Source organism: Callithrix jacchus, chromosome 1, assembly GCF_049354715.1.
Source record: "Callithrix jacchus isolate 240 chromosome 1, calJac240_pri, whole genome shotgun sequence".
NCBI classification, from domain to species: Eukaryota; Metazoa; Chordata; class Mammalia; order Primates; family Cebidae; genus Callithrix; species Callithrix jacchus.
In genome coordinates, this window is record NC_133502.1 from 98,355,565 (window position 1) to 98,374,160 (window position 18,596).

At 42.7% G+C, this 18,596-nt stretch overlaps 1 protein-coding gene across 8 annotated transcripts in view; it reads right to left on the reverse strand.

Moving 5' to 3' along the window:
• The window catches only part of NTRK2 (neurotrophic receptor tyrosine kinase 2), a 352,900-nt gene extending 349,563 nt beyond the window's left edge, over positions 1-3,337 (reverse strand). For 6 of the 8 annotated variants that reach the window (XM_035303487.3, XM_035303494.3, XM_078367513.1 and 3 more), the window contains exons 1-2: positions 2,413-2,528; positions 889-1,464 (exon numbers count right to left, since the gene is read on the reverse strand). In XM_035303487.3, coding sequence (XP_035159378.1) covers positions 889-1,100 — 212 coding nt within the window. In that variant the 5' untranslated portion in view covers positions 1,101-1,464; positions 2,413-2,528. Of the gene's footprint in view, positions 1-888; positions 1,465-2,412; positions 2,529-3,049 lie in introns of those variants that run through there. The other 2 variants (XM_078367487.1, XM_078367483.1) reach the window with 2 other exon arrangements.
• Positions 3,338-18,596: the final 15,259 nt, after the last annotated feature.

An 18,596-nucleotide genomic window follows, 5' to 3' on the forward strand; every position in this document is an offset into this window, starting at 1 on the left:
CACAAGGCATCAGAAAAGGAGAATAGAAATATACAGTTCTGTTTCTTCATCAAGCCACGACAAGCTCAAACATTTCCAGGGACACAGGGGTCCAATGCTAAAGCCAGCATTCATCAGAGTTCTACCCACTGCTTTATCTCCAACCTAGTCCAGAGAAATTATTCAATGGACAATTAAGAGTTATAATCCAAGTGGTCTCAAAATCATATCTCTGGGAAGTCAAGTCCAAATTAAATCAGCCCAGGCTTTTAGGCTTCCAACAATCACATTTTTTTCTTTTGAGTGAGTGCACTTCAACACTCAGAACTTCTCCTCTTACAGATCATTTTCAAGGCCATCTCTGGATGCCATCTCCTAAGCAAAATCTGATATATAAAATGAAAAGGGAAATTGGTTAACTCAAACCTCAGAAAAAGATCTTAAGGAGAGATTGTCACTTCTTTCAACAAATTCAGGAAAGTTAATTATTTTAACCTCTTTTCTAGTAAGTGTTAATGGAACTTCTAACACAACATACACACAGCACTTCTTGAAACAAAAAAGCCCACAACTAAGTTAGTGCATATGGAAAGCCTAAAGCACACCCAGCAGAGCTTTGAAATATAAAAAGCATAGTGAGTTCCTTCCCACGAGGAATATATATATATGTAACTGGCATATGTATATACATATAAATTTAAAACTTATTCTAAAGTGTCACATTTCTCCCTGCACTAGCAGTCCCAAGCCAGTGAAACAGACAGGTAACTGACAGATGGCCCTACCCTGCATCTCTTGTCTCTGACTTCTCCCCACTCTTGGGACAGCACTCACTTCCAGGACCTACCACCTGGCCACCCCGGGCCCTAGGGGCTAGGAGAGAAAGGAGGAAAAGCTCCAGAAACTCACATTTCTGTGATGTTCTCAGAGTCTGCACTGTTAGGCTCCAACCTCGGAAATGCCACGATGCCAGGAGAAGGGTCGCTGCACCAGATCCGAGAGGCACTGCATTTGCAGGACGTGGGACAGGCGAGAGCGGCCCTCCAGAAGCCCACAACCAGCCAGCAGAAACCCCAGAGCCGCGCCATGGCGGGTCCATGCCACCTTATCCAGGACGACATCCCTAGCAGCCAGTGCCAGCTCAAGTGCGTGTCCCCCAGCTGCACCGGTGGATTTCCCCGATCCGTGCGGGGAGGCCTTCCCCGCTCTTGCCGCTCCCTCGACTCCTCGGTGCTTGTTGCGGGCGCGCGGAGTCCAGCGTATCCAAAGCTGAGCTGGTCCGGAGCGGAGCGTGTTCGGGCTGGTTCACTGTGGCCCGGGCATCGCGAACCGCTTTACAGCGGGGCGCTATCGCCACTCGGAGCTCCGCCGCGGCTGTCGCTGCATGGCCCGGTGCGCCGGGCACCGACCGGCGGCGCTCCCGGGACTCTCAGGGGCGCAGGTTTCTTGTTAGACGCGAATGGGGGTCCGGTATGCACCTCGAGGCTGAGGACAAACAGACACTCGTAAGACTGGGCGTAGGACCCCCAACACCACCAGTTGGGGCAATCTCCCTCTGCGCTCGCATCATCCCCACCCCGAACCCAGCCGGGAGACTGTGGATGGATGAGTGCCCAGCTGCGGCCCAGGAATCAACTTGCCCCGAGATGGCACTGACGCCGCTGGAGCCACCAGTGTGCCCACTCTCTCTTCGAGCCTGAGGCCAAGGGAGGGGAGGTAGGGAAAGGGTCCCCGAGACAGGATTCCATGGTACAGGCCGGGCGAAGGACCCTTTATGAGGGATGCGGAGACTGCCGGCGGCTTTGGCTCTGCGACTGGGACCCCGAATGATGCTGCAGAATCCGCCACAGCCGCTGGGTGCCGGGGGCGCGGGCAGGTGGCGCGGCACGTCCCACCTGGGGAGCAGCAGAGGCCGCCCCAGGGGGAGACAGTGAGGGCCGAGGCGACCGAGGGCACTATCCGCGCTGCTCACCCAGGCTCCGGCGCCTCACGCCCGCCGGCGGCGCCTGGCTCCAGGCTCCTGCTGCCGCCGGGGACTGAGCGCGTAGAGCGCGAGCGAAGCAGCGAGCAAGGTTCCTGCTCCAACCCAATTCCGGGAGCCGCCGCCGCCGCCTCTGCTACTGCTGGCGAAGTGACGTGAGGGCTGACGCAGAGCAGGGGCAGAAACTCCAGAAAATTAGTCTGAAATCCAAAAACACACACACGCTCATACACACACAAACCCATAACACCCTCCAGACAAAAGCACCAGGGAGGGGAGGGGAATCTGGGGGCGAGAAGGGAGGAGGAAGGCATCGGTGCCACTGGCCAGAAGCAGACAGCAGCAGCATGTGGGAGTTCACACACGCGCGCATACACGCACACATCCTGGCCGTGTAGACACGCGCGTGCGTGACTGTGTGTGTGTGTGTGTGTGCATTTACATCCAGGTACCTCTAAGATGAACCGTTCCTCCGCTCGACGCCTCCCGGTTCCTAATTCACACCAGTCTCTTCTACAATCACGGTAGAGGCTGTCTCCCTTTTTGAAATGGAAACCGGGCTTGGTTCAGCTCTGAAAAATGCGCTGATTCTCATTATAGGAATCCTCCCTCCCCTCTCCCTCCCCGCGTTCTCCTTCCCCACCCTGCCTAAAAGGGAGGGCAAGCTATCCTAAAAATAAATAAATGTTGTAAACACCAAAACGTGTTCTGCATTGGTAACCAAGGATCACCGCCCCCATTCCGGGCCACCTATTTGGGTATCGGTGGTTTTTAGAGGGGCTTCCGGTTGGTGCTTTTGCCGAGGGAAGGGAGTCTCGAAACACAATTCTAGCTCTCTAAGTGGGTCTTTTTCCTGCCGTTTTCTGCGGTCACACGCCAGGGAAATAGAGACATGTGAGGGGAAGGGAGCGCGCCTGATGCGTATTCTAAACGCTCGGTGGCCACCCTGACCTGTCCGATGTGTGTCGCCGCGTCATTTTCTCTCATCCTTTAACCTGAGAGGATGCAGCCATTCCCAGATCCTAGCTTCACTCCCCGAGGTGCCCACCCCCACGCAGGGCATCCCAAGCCCTTGCTCCCCTGCCGTACCTTGCGCGTGTTCATGTGTGTGCGGGTGTGCGCGAACGCGTGCCCTGCGCCCCCGCTGCCCGGAGCATGATATGCATCCAGCTACGAAGAAGCCAGGTGCGGGCAGAGCCTCGGGGTCTCACTAGGGACAAATTAGGCGGTCCGGGAGGGTCGGGTGACAAACCGTAACTGTTCTGAGGGCGCAGTTAAATGATGGCTGCGGGGCATTCACAAGCCTTGTCTGAGAATCCGTCTTCCCTTTTGCGGCTCGGAGTCTGCTTTTCCGCAGTCATTTAAAAGAGAATTGGGAAAATGCACCGCAGTGCCTGACACTTTTGAGGGCTCTGGTGCCCCCGCGCGGGGAGAGAGCGCCCGGCACGCTCCGGAGCACCAGCCCACGGACACGGTCGCGGCGGGCACAGCGCTGGGGGCGCGCTCTGGCGCCAGATGCGCAACCAGCGGCGCCCGACGCCTGCGCGTCGCTGCGCGGCCGGTGCGCGGCTAGCCTGGCCTCGCCGAGTTCCTGTCAGGGGGAAAAGGCGGGCAATCCTCCGCTAGAGAGAACGCAATGGGTTGGAGTCTCGTTCAAAATATGGTAATAGTCACTGATCTACCTGCAGAGGCTGGGATGGGAAGGACCCAGAAACAGAACGTTAGAGTGAATCCTCGGATCTAGGCCAAGCCTTAAATATTACGAAGGGAACCTAAAACATCTAGTGGGGCTTTTGTTGTACTGATCCTGGTCGCTGAGTGTAACAGCGGGAATTCTTGGGCAGCACCCAAAAGCTTGCTGCAGATCGGTCCGGAAGACAAGGCCAGCAGGTATGTCTCACCACTATCACTCAGCTGTAACACACGTTGAATGCTGAACGGCCAGGCTGAAGTTTATTCCTCAGCAGGGCCTCTATTCTCTGCTACGTGAGGATGTGCCAAGGAAGGGAAGCCAAGGGCAAAAACGACCTGGTCTCAGTCCCACGTAAAACTCCACCTGTCTTGTCAGTGCCCTTTAAGTGGAGAAGTCCCTGAGGAACACGGGGAAAGGAGTATGTGATAATCATCCACATCACTCTCACATTCCCGCCGTACTCTCATCCCATTTTTCTTTTTTTGAGACGGAGTTTCGCTCTTGTTACCCAGGCTGGAGTGCAATGGCGTGATCTCGGCTCATCGCAACCTCCGCTTCCTGGGTTCAGGCAATTCTCCTCCCTCAGCCTCCTGAGTAGCTGGGATTACAGGCACGCACCACCGTGCCCAGCTAATTTTTTGTATTTTTAGTAGAGACGGGGTTTCACCATGTTGACCAGGATGGTCTCGATCTCTTGACCTCGTGATCCACCCGCCTCGGCCTCCCAAAGTGCTGGGATTACAGGCGTGAGCCATCGCGCCCGGCTCTCATCCCATTTTCCTAAGAAATGGCCCTTTTGAGCCCTAGTGGTTTCATGCGGTATGACGAATAGGCAGTCTTAGTGGTTTGTACACCAGGAGATTCTAATTATTTTGGAATTTTTGTGCAATTCCCATTAAAGTAAATATTTGCTACTATTATAGTTGGATTCTAAATACATTCCACTGATCATCTCCCACTTAAAATTAGGATTTTTGGTTCTACTTCTAATCACCCTACTTCTGCTCTATTTTAAACATAGCAGTTTGTCCTTTAAACAGATAATTTACTTATTATATATATTTTTTACATTGCTCCCAGTAGAATGTACACTCCATGAAGGCAGAGATTTTTATCTATTTTGTTCATTGATATCTCTCAAGGACATAGTAGGTGTTAAAATATATATGTGTATGTTTAATGAATAAATAAAGTTGAGATCTCACTTAACCTGTAATTCTGCAAGAACCTGAATAATTCTCCCGGACACGCTCCTTCTCACTTTCACAATTTCAATTCTTTCTTGTGCTCCAAGTGCTCACAGCACTGCTTAAAACCTTGCCTTACTTTCTGTCTCATTTAGTAGCCAGATATGCTTCAGCACTGGGCCAGAGAGGGCCTCCCACTCATTCATGCTGGTAACTGAACACCTCCATGCACAGTGTCTGGAACACATTGGCAATCAGTAGCTATCTCTTAACTGATGGAATTGGGGGTCTACCTCAATTTTAAGACCTACAGGCTATGTCCCAGAGATCACTTCAAGGATTCTCAACTTACGACTTTGTAAGAGATGATGAACATTTTTCAGATGGACAATATAGAGATGATTTTTTTCAAGATCCCTTCAATACAGGGATAGAAACTAAGTGTTACAGTATCCTACCTGTACTGAACCATGATGTACCTACAGCAATGTTTCTCGAACTCTTTTGACCGTGATCCACAAGAAGAAATGCCTTTTATATCACAACCCATTGAACACATACACAAAGGCATGTGCAAAAAAAAAAAAAAAAACTTCACAACACAAAACTTATTTACCCTTAGTACATGGAATACACTAATATGTTCTTTTGTCTTCTACACCATTTTACTTTTAAATGTGCATAATAACTCAAAATAGTGATTTTAACATCCAATGCTGAGTTGTAAAACAATAAGCAACTTCTGATTAAAATGGAGTAATGGGGAAACAGATCTAGTCTCTCAGTCAGACAACCACCACACTGAACAAAATATATTAAACAACAGTTAAGACAGTGGACATAAGACAATGAAAGTCAGGGAGCAGGAACCCAGGTAGAGTACAGCTACCTAAGTTTAGGAGACATAGCTCAAGAGAAATCATGGAGTGCAGAGTTCACAAGACAGAGTTGCAAGAAGAGTATTGTACAGAAAGAATAATGAACATCTGCAGAGGTTCCTCTCAAGTATTCAGCATAGAGCTGATTGACACATGCAGATGATGAAGCTACCTGAGGCCAGAGAAAGAAGCACTGAAAGATTAAAGGAAATGGAGTTAAAAAAAAATCAAAAGGAAAATGTAAAACATTATGTATCAGAGTTTGTGTGATACCACTAAAGCAGTTTTTAGAGGGAATTTAATAGCATTAAATTCCTGTGTCAGGAAAGAAGAAAGATTTTCAACCAGTGACCTCAGCTTCCACCATAAGAAATAAGAGAGGAAAAAAGAACAGATTAAACACAAGGTAAGAAGAGAAGAAATAATACAGAGCAGAGTGGCAAATAATGAAATAGAAAACATAAAACCAATAGAGAAAATTAGTGAAATCAAGAGCTGGCTCTTTGTGAAGATCAATAAAAACAGCTAGTCCAACTGATCAGGAATAAAAGAGGGAAAACACAAGTACCAATAACAGTAATGAGAGCAATTAAAACGCTGCATATTTAAAGAAATACTATGAATATATTGTGAACAACTTTATGCAAATAAATTTGACAACTGAACATAATGAACGTATTCTATGAGAGATACAAAGCCAACAAAACTCACCATAGAAGAAATAGATGGCCTAATAAACTTGTATCTGTTGTAGAAATTGAACATGTGGTTAAAAAACTTTCCACAAAGGAAACTTCATGCCCAGATGGCTTCACTGGTGAATTCTACAAAATAATTAAGAAAAAATAATACCAATTTTATACATACTCTTCTAGAAAAATGAAGAGGAAGAAATGCTTTCCAACTCATTTTATGAGGCAAGCATTGCCTTGATACTAATATACAAAAACATTACAAGAAAAGAAAACACAGTTCCTGTGAATGTCAGTGCTAACATTCTAAGCAAAAGTTCAGTAAATTGATTTCAACAATACATCACACTTACATAAACATCATGAGTAAGTGGAGTTTGTCTCATAAATGTAAGATGATCTGATAGAGGCAGAGAGTAGAACGAGGGTTACCAGAATCTAGAAAGTGTAGCCGGGGTAGGGGAATGTTTTTCCAAAAAGCACTTATAAGACAAGGAAATCTACCTTCACCATTTCTACTCAACATTGCGTTGGAGATTTTAGTTAGTACAATAAATCAAATAAAAAGAGAAATAAAAGGTAATCAGATTGGAAAAGAAGAATTAGACTTTGGACTCTTTTTTAAAACATACAACTTTGACTTCTGTATAGAAGATTCAATAGAATCTATGAAAAAAGCTACTGATAATAATAAATGAATTATCAAGGTTGCATGATACAAGGTAATTATTTACAACTCAGACATATTTCTATACACTAGCAACAATCAGGAATCATGAAATTTTTTTAAACTACCAATTATAATAGCCAATCAAAAATATAAAATACTTAGAAATAAAGCACAGTCCATAAATGGAAAAAGATAGATACACTGGATTTTATAAAAATTAACAATTTCTGCTTTTCAAAAGATACCACTAATAGAATGAAAAAAATGAGGATAGAGGAAATATTTGCAAATCATATATTTGATAAAAACATATAAGAGTATATAAAGAACTCTCAAAACTCAATAATAATAAAAAACCATTTTAAAAGTGTGTAAATGTATTGAACATATGCTTTACCAAAGAAAACATGTAGTTGGCATGTAAGCACATGAAAAGATGCTCAACATCATTAGTCATTGATGGAATGCAAATTAAAGCCACAATGAGATAGCTACACACTAATTGAAATAGCTAAAATTATAAAAAACTGATCATACCAAGTGTTGACCAGAATGTGGAGCAACTGGAACTCTCATACACTGCTACTGGAAGTGTAAAATTTTATGGCCACTTTGGGAAATTAGAAGTTTTCTGAAAAGTTAAACATATACTTACCAGGTGATCCACCCATTCTACTTCTATATACTTACCTAAAAGAAAGAAAAGCATATATTTATACAAAGACTTAACTATGAGTGTTCATAGCAGCTTTATCTTAATAGGAAAAAACTATAATGATCCAAATATCCATTGACAGGTGAATGAATACACAAATTGTGGCATACCCATACAGTGGAATGCTACTCAGCAATGAAAAGTAATAAGCCGATGTTGCAGTTATATGGATGAATCTCAAAATAATTATGCTAAGTAAAATTGTCAGATAACAAGGAGTGCAGTGGCTGACACCTGTAATCCCAGCACTTCGGGAGGCCAAGGTGGGTAGATCAAGAGATCAAGACCATCTTGGCTAACATGATGAAACCCCATCTCTACTAAAAATACAAAAAACTATCTGGTCTTGGTGGCATGCACCTGTAGTCCCAGCTAATCAGGAGGCTGAGGCAGGAGAATTGCTGGAACCTGGGAGGCAGAGGTCGCAGTGAGCCGAGATACAGCCACTGCACTCCAGTCTGGGTGACAGAGTGAGACTCTGCCTCAAATAAAATAAAATGAAAAGGAATACATAATGTATGATCCTATTTTCATAAAACTCAAGAAAATGCAAACAAATAGATTGTGACAGAAAGTAAGTCAGTGATTGCTGGGGACGAAAGGAAGAAGTGGGCAGGGAGGAGCCAGAGGGAGCAAGGACAAGAGGCACAAGGAAACTTTGGGATGATGAACAGATTCATAATCTTAATTGTGGTGATAGTTTCAATCTGATCAACTTGCATGCTTAAACGTTTAGCTTATTAGCAATGATACCTCCACAAAGTTGTTTTAAAAAGCAAAAAAGAATTGCTGACCTAGATCCTCCAATCATCACGTTCTGATCCTGCTGGAGTTCCATTAGAACCTCCAATTTTTGTATGCTATGATAAAGTTTGGAGATTTTTAAATATACTCAAATTCTGTAATGTTCTAGTTTTAGAGGTATCTATTGTGTAATTTCTTTTACATTTGGAAAAAGTTTGAGAAAACCATAATTTAATAAGTAGAAGACACAGTGGACCACACCTAAAATATGACCTGAATGTCCATTAATAGTGGAACAATTCAATAAATTTTAATACAGTGACATGTCCCATTGTGATGTTTCCATCGACAGCAGACTGCGTATACCACGGTGGGTCCACACGATTATAATGGAGCTGAAAATTTTCTATCTCCTAGTGACATTGTAACCATTATAATATTGTAGTGCAAAGGATTTGCACCAGTGTTTGTGGTAACACTGGTGTAAATAAACGACTGTCATTTGTATAAAAGTATAGTATGTAAAATTATGTATAGTACATCTATAATCATTGATAATGATAATAAATGACTCTTACTGGTTTATGTATTTACTACACTTTGGTTTTTATTGTTATTTTATAGTGTACTCCTTCTACTTGTTAAAAAGAGAAGTCAATTGTAAAACAGCCTCAGTCAGGTCCTTCAGGAGGTATTCCAGCAGAAAGCATTGTTTTCATCAGAGATGACAGCTCCATGAATGTTACTGCCCTTAAAGATCTTCCAGTGAGACAATGGAAGATATGCAGTGGAAGACAGTGATACTGATGATCCTGACCCTCTGTAGACTGAGGCTAATGCAGGTGTTAGTTTTTACTGTATTTTACTCTATTTTACTATACGTTTTCTATACTTAGATACATACTTACCACTGTGTTATGATTACTTATTATATTCAGTATATAATTACTTATGATATTTAGTACAGCAACATAGTGTGCAGGTTTGTAGCCTGGAAACAATAGACCATAACATATAGTTGCTGTGTATAGGAGGCTTTACCATCTAGGTTTGTGTAAGTGTACCCTGTGATGTTCACACAATGACAAAACCACCTGACATGTTTCTCAGAATGCATCCCCATCATTAAGTGAATACATGTCTGTACTTCTATCCTTTACACTAGTACGTGCCTAATTAAAACTGAGTTTTATATAGATTGACTTGGAGGCAGGTCCACAATACAGTAATAATGCATCCTACACGACAATATGTAGTCTGAGCCTACAAAGAAAGCCAGTATTCGTGAATATGTTTTGTTTGTTTGTCTATGGAGAAAAGCAGAGAAGTATTTCCACCAGATCACAACGTTAGTAACCTAGAGGAAAAAGAGAGGTCCTTTGGAGTAAGAGGAGAAAAGACCAGGAAATTATGTTTGCTTCTTTGGAACTCACAGCCTCCTTACCCACACCATGTCTGATTTTCCTCTTTGTGTTGCCTCTTCCCCTCCAGCTCCAGTGTTATCCTATTACTAGAGTCCCTCTCGACAGTGAAAGGAACTGAATCTACAAGCATGTTTACAATCCAAATAATATTCATCACCAGACATTTCATTTTCCCAAGAATGTCTGGATTTTAATAGAGGACACTTGGAAAAAGATGTAATTCAAAGGAATTTCAGGTGCCATGGCAACCATAAAAGAGGGGGTATTTGAGGATAGAAGACTCAACATAGGTCACATGGAACCAAAGGCCGATATTCATGATTAGCACCACACTTGCTCCCTCTCACTTCAAGATCCTCTTTTGAAGTTAATACAGTTTCCTACCATTTCTACCCAACATCCTCCAGGTCTGAGTAGAGGTCTCACTTTTCCCCACCTCTGCCTAGATGGTCTGTAAACTGTATACTACCTGGTCACCCTGAACCACAGCCACACCCAAGGTTTCATCCCACTTCCTTTCTGCTCTGCGTCCAAATCTTCCACTTTGTACTTTTAGTCATACACAGCACATACTAAGTCAACAAAGACTTATAAAGTTTTTTATGAACACCTAAAAGGAAGAGCATATGGAGAAAATTCAACAGGGCCTCAGAAAACTGGAGTCATGGGCATCTGGTTGATCCCTAAATCTCGGCTGTGGGTCATGAATCTGATGAGGTTTCAGGGTCAGCTCTGGATTATTTTCCTAGTTCATGTTTGTAGTCTAGATCAATACCCAGACCTGCTCCCAGGCTATCCTGTTTTGTCAAGGTTTAACTACTGTGGCTTAATTAATTAATTTAATTTATTTACTCAATGCTGTTAATTATCCCACAGTCCCAGTGTTTATTCTCCCATTCTCCTCTTAAAGTTTAAAAAGTTCTTTTTTTAAGGAACAGAACTCCCCATTTCGAATTTTTCAGAGTACTTCGTCATACCCAGTCAACAACTATATTTCCCAACTTTTTTTGAAGTAAAGCTGTAGCCATTTGACTAAGTTTTTACCAGAGAATTTAAGCGGAAGTGATGTGTACAACTTCCACATTATTTCTTTAAAAGAAAGTTATTTTTTTTCCATTTCATCTCCTCTTTTCTTTCTGCAGACTGGGAAGTCTATTACAGTGCCACATCACAAAAGAACTTATGTTGTTACAAAGAAATTTACTTATGCTTCAATAAACAATCATAGTATGATTTTCCAATGCTACTCTGCCCATATTTGTTGTGACAGTCAAGTGTTCCTAGTTCTAACTCAATTGACAATCACAATTCATGCAAAGAACGGCCATGCACTTTTTAACTACCTGGCACCATGACCCACAAACAGTATATTATATCAGACCTCTGCAGGTAATTGACCAAATTGCTGCAGGTCAGACAAGCCCCAAATTAGGAATTAGCCCAGAAAGTTTCTTGGCCTCACTCAGGAAAGAATTCAAGAACAGTTGATGGTAAAAGGAAACAGCTCTACTGAGGTTGTAATGTTACTGCTCCTGCAGAGCAGGGTTATCTCAAAGGCATCCTGTAGAGAGTAACAGCTCAGGGGCAGGTCTGCAATAATATTTATACCCACTGTAATTACATGCAAATTAAAGGGCAGATTATGTAAAAAAAGGAATGGTAACTTCTGGGTGTTGCCAAAACAATGGTAAACTGACATGGCACTGGTGTGTGTGTCTTATGGAGAGGCACTTTGGTCTCTTCCCTGTTTCAGCTAGTACTCAAACTGGCCTGGAGTTCCAATCCTTACCTCTGGAGCCAAGTTCCACCTCCTACTTCAAAATGTTCTTCCAACTGGGGTAGCAACCCATTATTAAGTCAATATAGTGGGTTGTTATTAGGATATTTCTAATGGAATAAACTAGACAATACTAGAATAAAAAACAGCAAAGGTGTAAAGGTGATATTGTTTCACAAAATTTTATCATAGTGGTACTGGATTTTTTTTTTTTTTTGAGATGGGGTTTCACCATGTTGATCAGGCTGGTCTTGAACTCCTGACCTCAGGTGATCGGCCCTCCTTGGCCTTCAAAGTGCTTGGATTACAGGTGTGAGCCACCATGCCCAGCCCTGGATTTTGTTGTAAATGTATTTCTTATTGTGGTTCACGGTCAAGTTTGAAATCAACTGGCTGAGCACAATGATTTAACCATTTGCAGGAATCTCCTATTCAAGGAGTCCCTCCTTGAACACTTCCAGCAACTTTCCTTAATCAGGATATTAGAACTAAGCACTTCACAGATTATTACTGAAGTTAGCCATGACTATTCTCATCTCCTTGAGGGCTATGATGTTCTTATTTGTCATTATACCTAGCACAGTATGTTGTATGGAGCTCAATACATTGTTTGAATTAGTTAATCTCATCTGGGTAAACCATTAATTCAAGAAAGTTCTATCTTATGGTAAGCCTAATCTGCCTCTCCAATAATGCTCCTCCATTGATGCTAGTTTTAACCTCTTAGGGGCAAAGTGGAGAAAATGGAATCCTTTCTCCAAGTCTGCCATCCAGCATTTTAACTGTTCCTCTTGTTTTTTTTTTTTTTTTTTGCCTTCAGGTCTTATATGTTTGCCTTTCATGCTTCTATTTAAGCATGATAAAGTCAGTGATAAAGAATATTTAACATGACATGTCCAGACACTCAACTAAAGACATTGCCTATATTGACATTTATTTCTTAACTAATTAATTCATCCTTACAGAGAATGTGACTGTTTAACCAGCTAAGAATCCATCAAACTGAATTCTATAATTAGGTCTTTCTTAACCCTTAGCCTGAGCCACCTGTGCACCACACACCCAATTACATAAAGATCCAGCTGGTATTGTCCATTCATGGTTTGTTTTTTTTCTTTACTTGCAGTCATTCTGAAGTTACCTTTTATACCAACTTCAGAACTGTTCTCATTCTAACCTGTTGTCAACCTATCACCCATATTTCAGCCTTTTAAACCTATAACTCCATTTCTTCCTTTGGTCCCTTTTGATCCTTATACCTTGTTTCTCTAATATTAGCTTCTCCAAATGATTTATCTCAACTGCCTTTACAGGACCTAGTGTACTGGGTTGTCTTAGATAGGAATTCCCCTTCACAGTTTTCACAGGTTTCCCTTGTGAAATTCAGCCACAATCCACCTGGCTCATTTTGCACCCACTCCCTGTCCACTGATGGGGAAGGACTGGACAAGTGGCCCAGAAAGAGAAAGAGTAGGCTAGGCAGGTGGAGGCGGTCTGAGAAAACAGAATTAACAGTAATTTAAGTGCATTCTGGATCCCAAATTTGCTCATTCTTGGAACACTGAGACAAATTCTCTTCCTTTCTTCCATGTGCCATCTTTCTACAAGTATTTCTGACAGTTGTTCCTTAGTCATATAAGCAAAACTAGTAATAATCTTTATCATCTTTGCAACCATCTTAATAAGCTTATGGTAACTCTTATGTGGTCTCACTCAACTAAGACATCAACTTCTTGTTAACCATATTATCTCTACCATTGCTAATGGAAAAATTCTTTTCCTCACCAGAAAAGAACACACAATAAGAGGTAGAAAACACTGCTTTGTCTTTAATCTGTTAATGTCTCACCATCTGCCCAAGCTCTGATCTTGTCACTTCATCCCTCTTACTCTAAGCTTGGTTCAAATTGTCTTTTTTTTTTTCTTTTTTTGAGACAGAGTGTCACTCTTGTCACACCCAGGCTAGAGTGCAATGGCACAATTTCAGCTCACTACAACCTCCGCCTCCCAGGTTTAAGTGATTCTCCTGCCTCAGTCTCCTGAATAGCTGGGATCACAGGTGCACGCCATTAGGCCTGGCTAACTTTTTGTATTTTTAGTACAGATAGGGTTTCACCATGTTGGCCAGGCTGGTCTCGAGCTCCTGACCTCAGGTGATCCATTGGCCTTGGTCTCCCAAAGTGCTGGGATTACAGGTGTGAGCCACCACACCCAGCCCAAATGGTCTTTTTTTTGTTGCTCTCTATTTTTTTTAATTTCACAACACTTTCATGCATTCTGTACTTCAGTCCTCTGCCACTGTTGTCACAATTTTGTGATTTTATTGTATTCAAAAGTTGGCTGTATATTCCCCCTTCCAGCTTCTTCCACACCAAAATCTACAGTGCAGTTAAGTGGAGTCTCATTTCTTCCTCATGGGGATCATTCACACCTGAGCCATCAAAATTTTATGTTTTAGAGCTTCCTTTCTCTCTCAAATCAATATTATTTTCTAGAGTCATTCAGTCAAAGGTTTTCATCTACTTTTCCTCAAAAAAATACGTGATCTGTCTCTTGAAGTCTAGAATGCATAAACGTCTCTTAAGTATCTCATATTTAGACAGTTTAATCTCCAGCACCACAGCCCTATCAGTCTTGGTCTGTCATAAGTGTCCCTGCCCTCACCAACCACCAAGTCCCAGACATTCCTATAATATCTGAGTGACATTTTATTGAGGCTGAGGCAATGCTATCATCAGTGACTGAAGTGAATTGGACCAAGGGGCAAAGTCAGTCTTAGTCCCTTGCCTGGCACTCCTTTCCAACTGGAGATGTACTTTCTGATGCTCAAACTTCGTGCTGTACTTTGTTTCAGTAAGGACACAGTTTTCATGTTCTCACTTCCAGATTTCAATGGAAAGAAATGGAGAACACCTGTGTGGGAAGCCTATATTCCTAAGTTCTTCCATTTCCATAACAAGGTAAAGGTTAAGCTGCTTCAATAAAGAGATTCCCAGCCCCAAATACAGGATCTTAAATCAGTAGAAAATTTCTTTTTCTCATATCACAGTTTAGAGTAGATGTATATTCCAGGAAAGACCCAAGGCTTTGCTAGATGGCATAATCCAAGTTCCAGGCTCCAGCTGTCTTATTCCTCCATCATTTTCTAAGGATTTGTCCTCATCTACATGGTCATAGTGAACTTCCCAGTCCCAGAAACGAAAGAGGAGAGAAAATGGAAAGAAAGAACTTCCTTCGAGGAAGTGATGTGGAAGCTGAATGCATCAAAACCACTTACATTCTCTGGTAAAAACCAGTCAAATGGCTACACCTTTACTTCAGAGGAGGTTGGGAAATACAGTTGCTAACTGGGTGTGAGCAGGTGTTCTGAGAAATTCGAATTGGGGAGTGATATTATTCAAAAGAAGAGGCAGGGCTGGTGTAATCCCAGCACTTTGAGAGACCAAGGCTAGTGGATCACCTGAGGTCAGGAGTTCGAGACCACCCTAGCCAAATGGTGAAACCCCATCTCTACTAAAAATACAAAAAAATAGCTGGGTGCAGTGGTGCTCACCTATAATCCCAGCTACTCAGGAGACTGAGGCAAGAGAATCTCTTGAACCCAGGAGGCAGAGGTTGCAGTAAGCCAAGATCGTGCCACTGCAGTCCAGCCTGGGCAACAAGAGTGAAACTTCATCTCAAAAAAAAAAAAAGGAAAGAAAGAAACCAGGAAGAAGAAAGGGAAAATGGACACTGGGGCTATGAGATAATTAATGGCTTTAATTAATTAGTTAATTAAACCATAGTTTTTTAACTAGAACTTCAAATACAGTAAGACAGACTAGATTTTTCCTGACTGCATCACCTTTGGGTTAAGCAACATTTAATGGACAACTCAAAGGTGACATCCTGATATCTTCCGTTGCTGTCCTTGGGGCAAGATGCAAGGTCATTCAGCTACATTGCTCACTGCAGTGAAGTCCAAACTCATCCTTTTAACCAGAACTGTGAATATATGCATAGTATTATGAATAGCAAACTCTACTGGCTTAATTTTTACTTCTAAGGACAGCTCCTAGTTTTGGCTGTTATTCTAAAAAATAATTTATAGGGCACATAACTTGTTTATATTTGTTCTTTCTTGTAGCTTTAGCTGAAGCTTTCTTTCTCTTTTAACGAAAATAAAAAAATAAAATAGAGTGAGCATTCTTGCACTTGAAATATAGCTCTAGCCTCCATCATACCAAAGGGACCATTCCGGAAATATTCTCACCTTTGCCGTGGAAATCATGAAGCACAAGTTTTAGTCAGTACTATGACACTTTGCAGTTTTTGTGGCTTTTCTGGGCAAAGCATTTTCACATCCTAAGGCTCAAGTCTTCCTGTCAATACAATGAATATGGCAGCTTCAAAATATGGCTGCTAATTTTTTGTCACCGCTCCCATTGAGAAATGAACTCTATGTCCACTCCACTTGAATGTGGGCAGGCTTGTGACTGCCTCAGCCGATATAAAGTAGTAAAGGTGTTACTATGTGACTTCTGAGGCCAGGTCATTAAAAAAAAAGTGCAGCTTCTGCCTTGGGCACTAATACACTCACTCTTGGAACGCTGAACCAGCAGGTAAGAAGTCCGACCACCTCGAGGCTGTCATACTGGACAGCTCATCAGTCAACAGACTCTGCTGAGCCTAGCCTTCCAGACATCCCTATCTAGACACCACACGTGTGAATGAAGTCTGCTGGGTCCCCCAGCACAGCCCATTTACCCATCCAAATACCACTGAGTGACTTACATTGATACCACCTGGAAAGAATCAACTGACCCTGCCTGAACTTCTGACCTACAGAACTGTGAGGCTAAGTAAAATGATTGTTGTAAGCCACTGATTTTCGGGTAGTTTGCTACACAGCAACAAATAACCAGAACAATGAAGAACTAAATAACATCAGTGGTCACCTTTGGCTCTGACATTCTAGGAATTTACAAGAGAGACATGGCGTAGCAACCTTATTTGCACTGCCATAGAATCTTCTCCATGTCTCTTACACTTCTGTATGCAGATCCTTACCTTTATTACATAATTAGTTAACCTTCAATCGATAAAGTAATTGCTCTCTATCAAAAGGATGACTTCTGGAATTACATGAACAGTAATACAGAGTTATTGGTTGTGAAGGAAATGTTTTATAGTCTTAGAACTTCCTGAAGACTTCTGAGACTACCTTATAACCAGAAGCATCTACAAGCCAGTGGAAAGCTACTGGTGTCAGTGCCCACACAATGATTCCAGGGAAGTATTTGGAAGTTGGGGGCAACCCTTAGCTATGAAAATTTTAGTTATCTTCAAGTCAGTTGACAGACATTTTTAACACTGGAAATATAAGTAGGAAGAAGACATCATTCCTATATTCTAAGAATTTGAAATCCTATGGAAAGACACATGCAAGGTCATTTCAGTGTACATGGGTAAGGCCGGAAGCACGTACTGGGACCTATAGGAGACAAAGGAGAAGGACAGAGCTTCCTCTGGCATCCAGGTAAGGTTTCGTGGATGCAGTGATCCTTGAACTAAGTCTGAGTCCTAAAGAATGCACTTAATATCCCGAAAAAGTGACCAGGAGTATGGCATGAGTAAAATGCAAGGAGGCCGGAAACAACATGGTGTGGTGTGTGGGAGGAACCACATGCTGTTCAAATGGTGGCCACACCTACACCTTTCCTCTATCTGCCCAAGGAAATCAGCACCAACTGTGCATGCTGGCCTCTTGCCCCCAGATTAGACTCTAAGAATACATGGTGATGGTTTTTTCACGGTTTCATTTTGCTTTAACCAGGAGGCCCTGCGGCCAGTCCACGCTTAGCAATGCAGCAGCCTGTCTGAAGGATGTTTGGTAATTCCTGCCAAGACCTGCATCTCACAGGCCCTGGAGCTCTTCCAAGTATTTTCATGTGTGGACATCTGCTGTTCCTCCTTCCCTCTACTAGCGACCCTCTCCCTTGTTGGATAAACTTCTGTTTTATCCTAAATATGATTAATTGAAAGCCTTAGGAAGACAAAATCCATATTAGAATTGCACTTATGAAGTTATGCTAGCAAAGAAACAACAGAAAACAAATTATTCTGTTGAATGAAGCCACTCCTTGATATTTTATCATTTTTCACCTAAGTAGTCTCTCTTTCGTAAAGAACCTTTGTGTAGTTGTGCACGGTGGCTCAGGCCTATAATTCCAGCACTTTGGGAGGCCAAGGTGAGCGGATCACTTGAGTCCAGGAGTTTCAGACCAGCCAGACCAACATTGCAAAACCCTGTCTCTGAAAAAAAAAAAATAGCCAGGTGTGGTGGTACCTGCCTACAGTCAGTCCTGCTACTCAGGAGGCTGAGGTGGGAGGATCTCTTGAGCCTGGGAGGTGGAGGTTGCAGTTAGCTGAGATCATACCTCTATGCTACTCCAGCCTGGTGACAGAGTGACATTCTCTCTCTCTCTTTCTCAGACACACGCACGCGCGCACACACACACACACACACACACCCCTTTGTGACCAGTTGACTGCCCTCATATCTTGTAATAGAAATACTTCTTCTCTGTTTAGAAGCCCTAGAGATTCTGCAAGCCCTGTTTCTTTGCAAATACAGAAACTGCACCTTTGGCCTTCCCCCTACTGCTCTTCAAAAGTTTCAGTAAACCTTCTCTACCACCTGGGAGACATTTTCTGTGGATGGGGAAGGATTTCTTATGGATTAAGGAGAAGGTACTGGAAATGAGAGAAGCCTCCCACCTCCTATTTCCTCTTAGCCATTCATGTGACATACGTAGAAGAGAAAAATCTGTCCCCAAATATAATTCAGCTTCTGAGGGCAGGACCTGCTCCTATA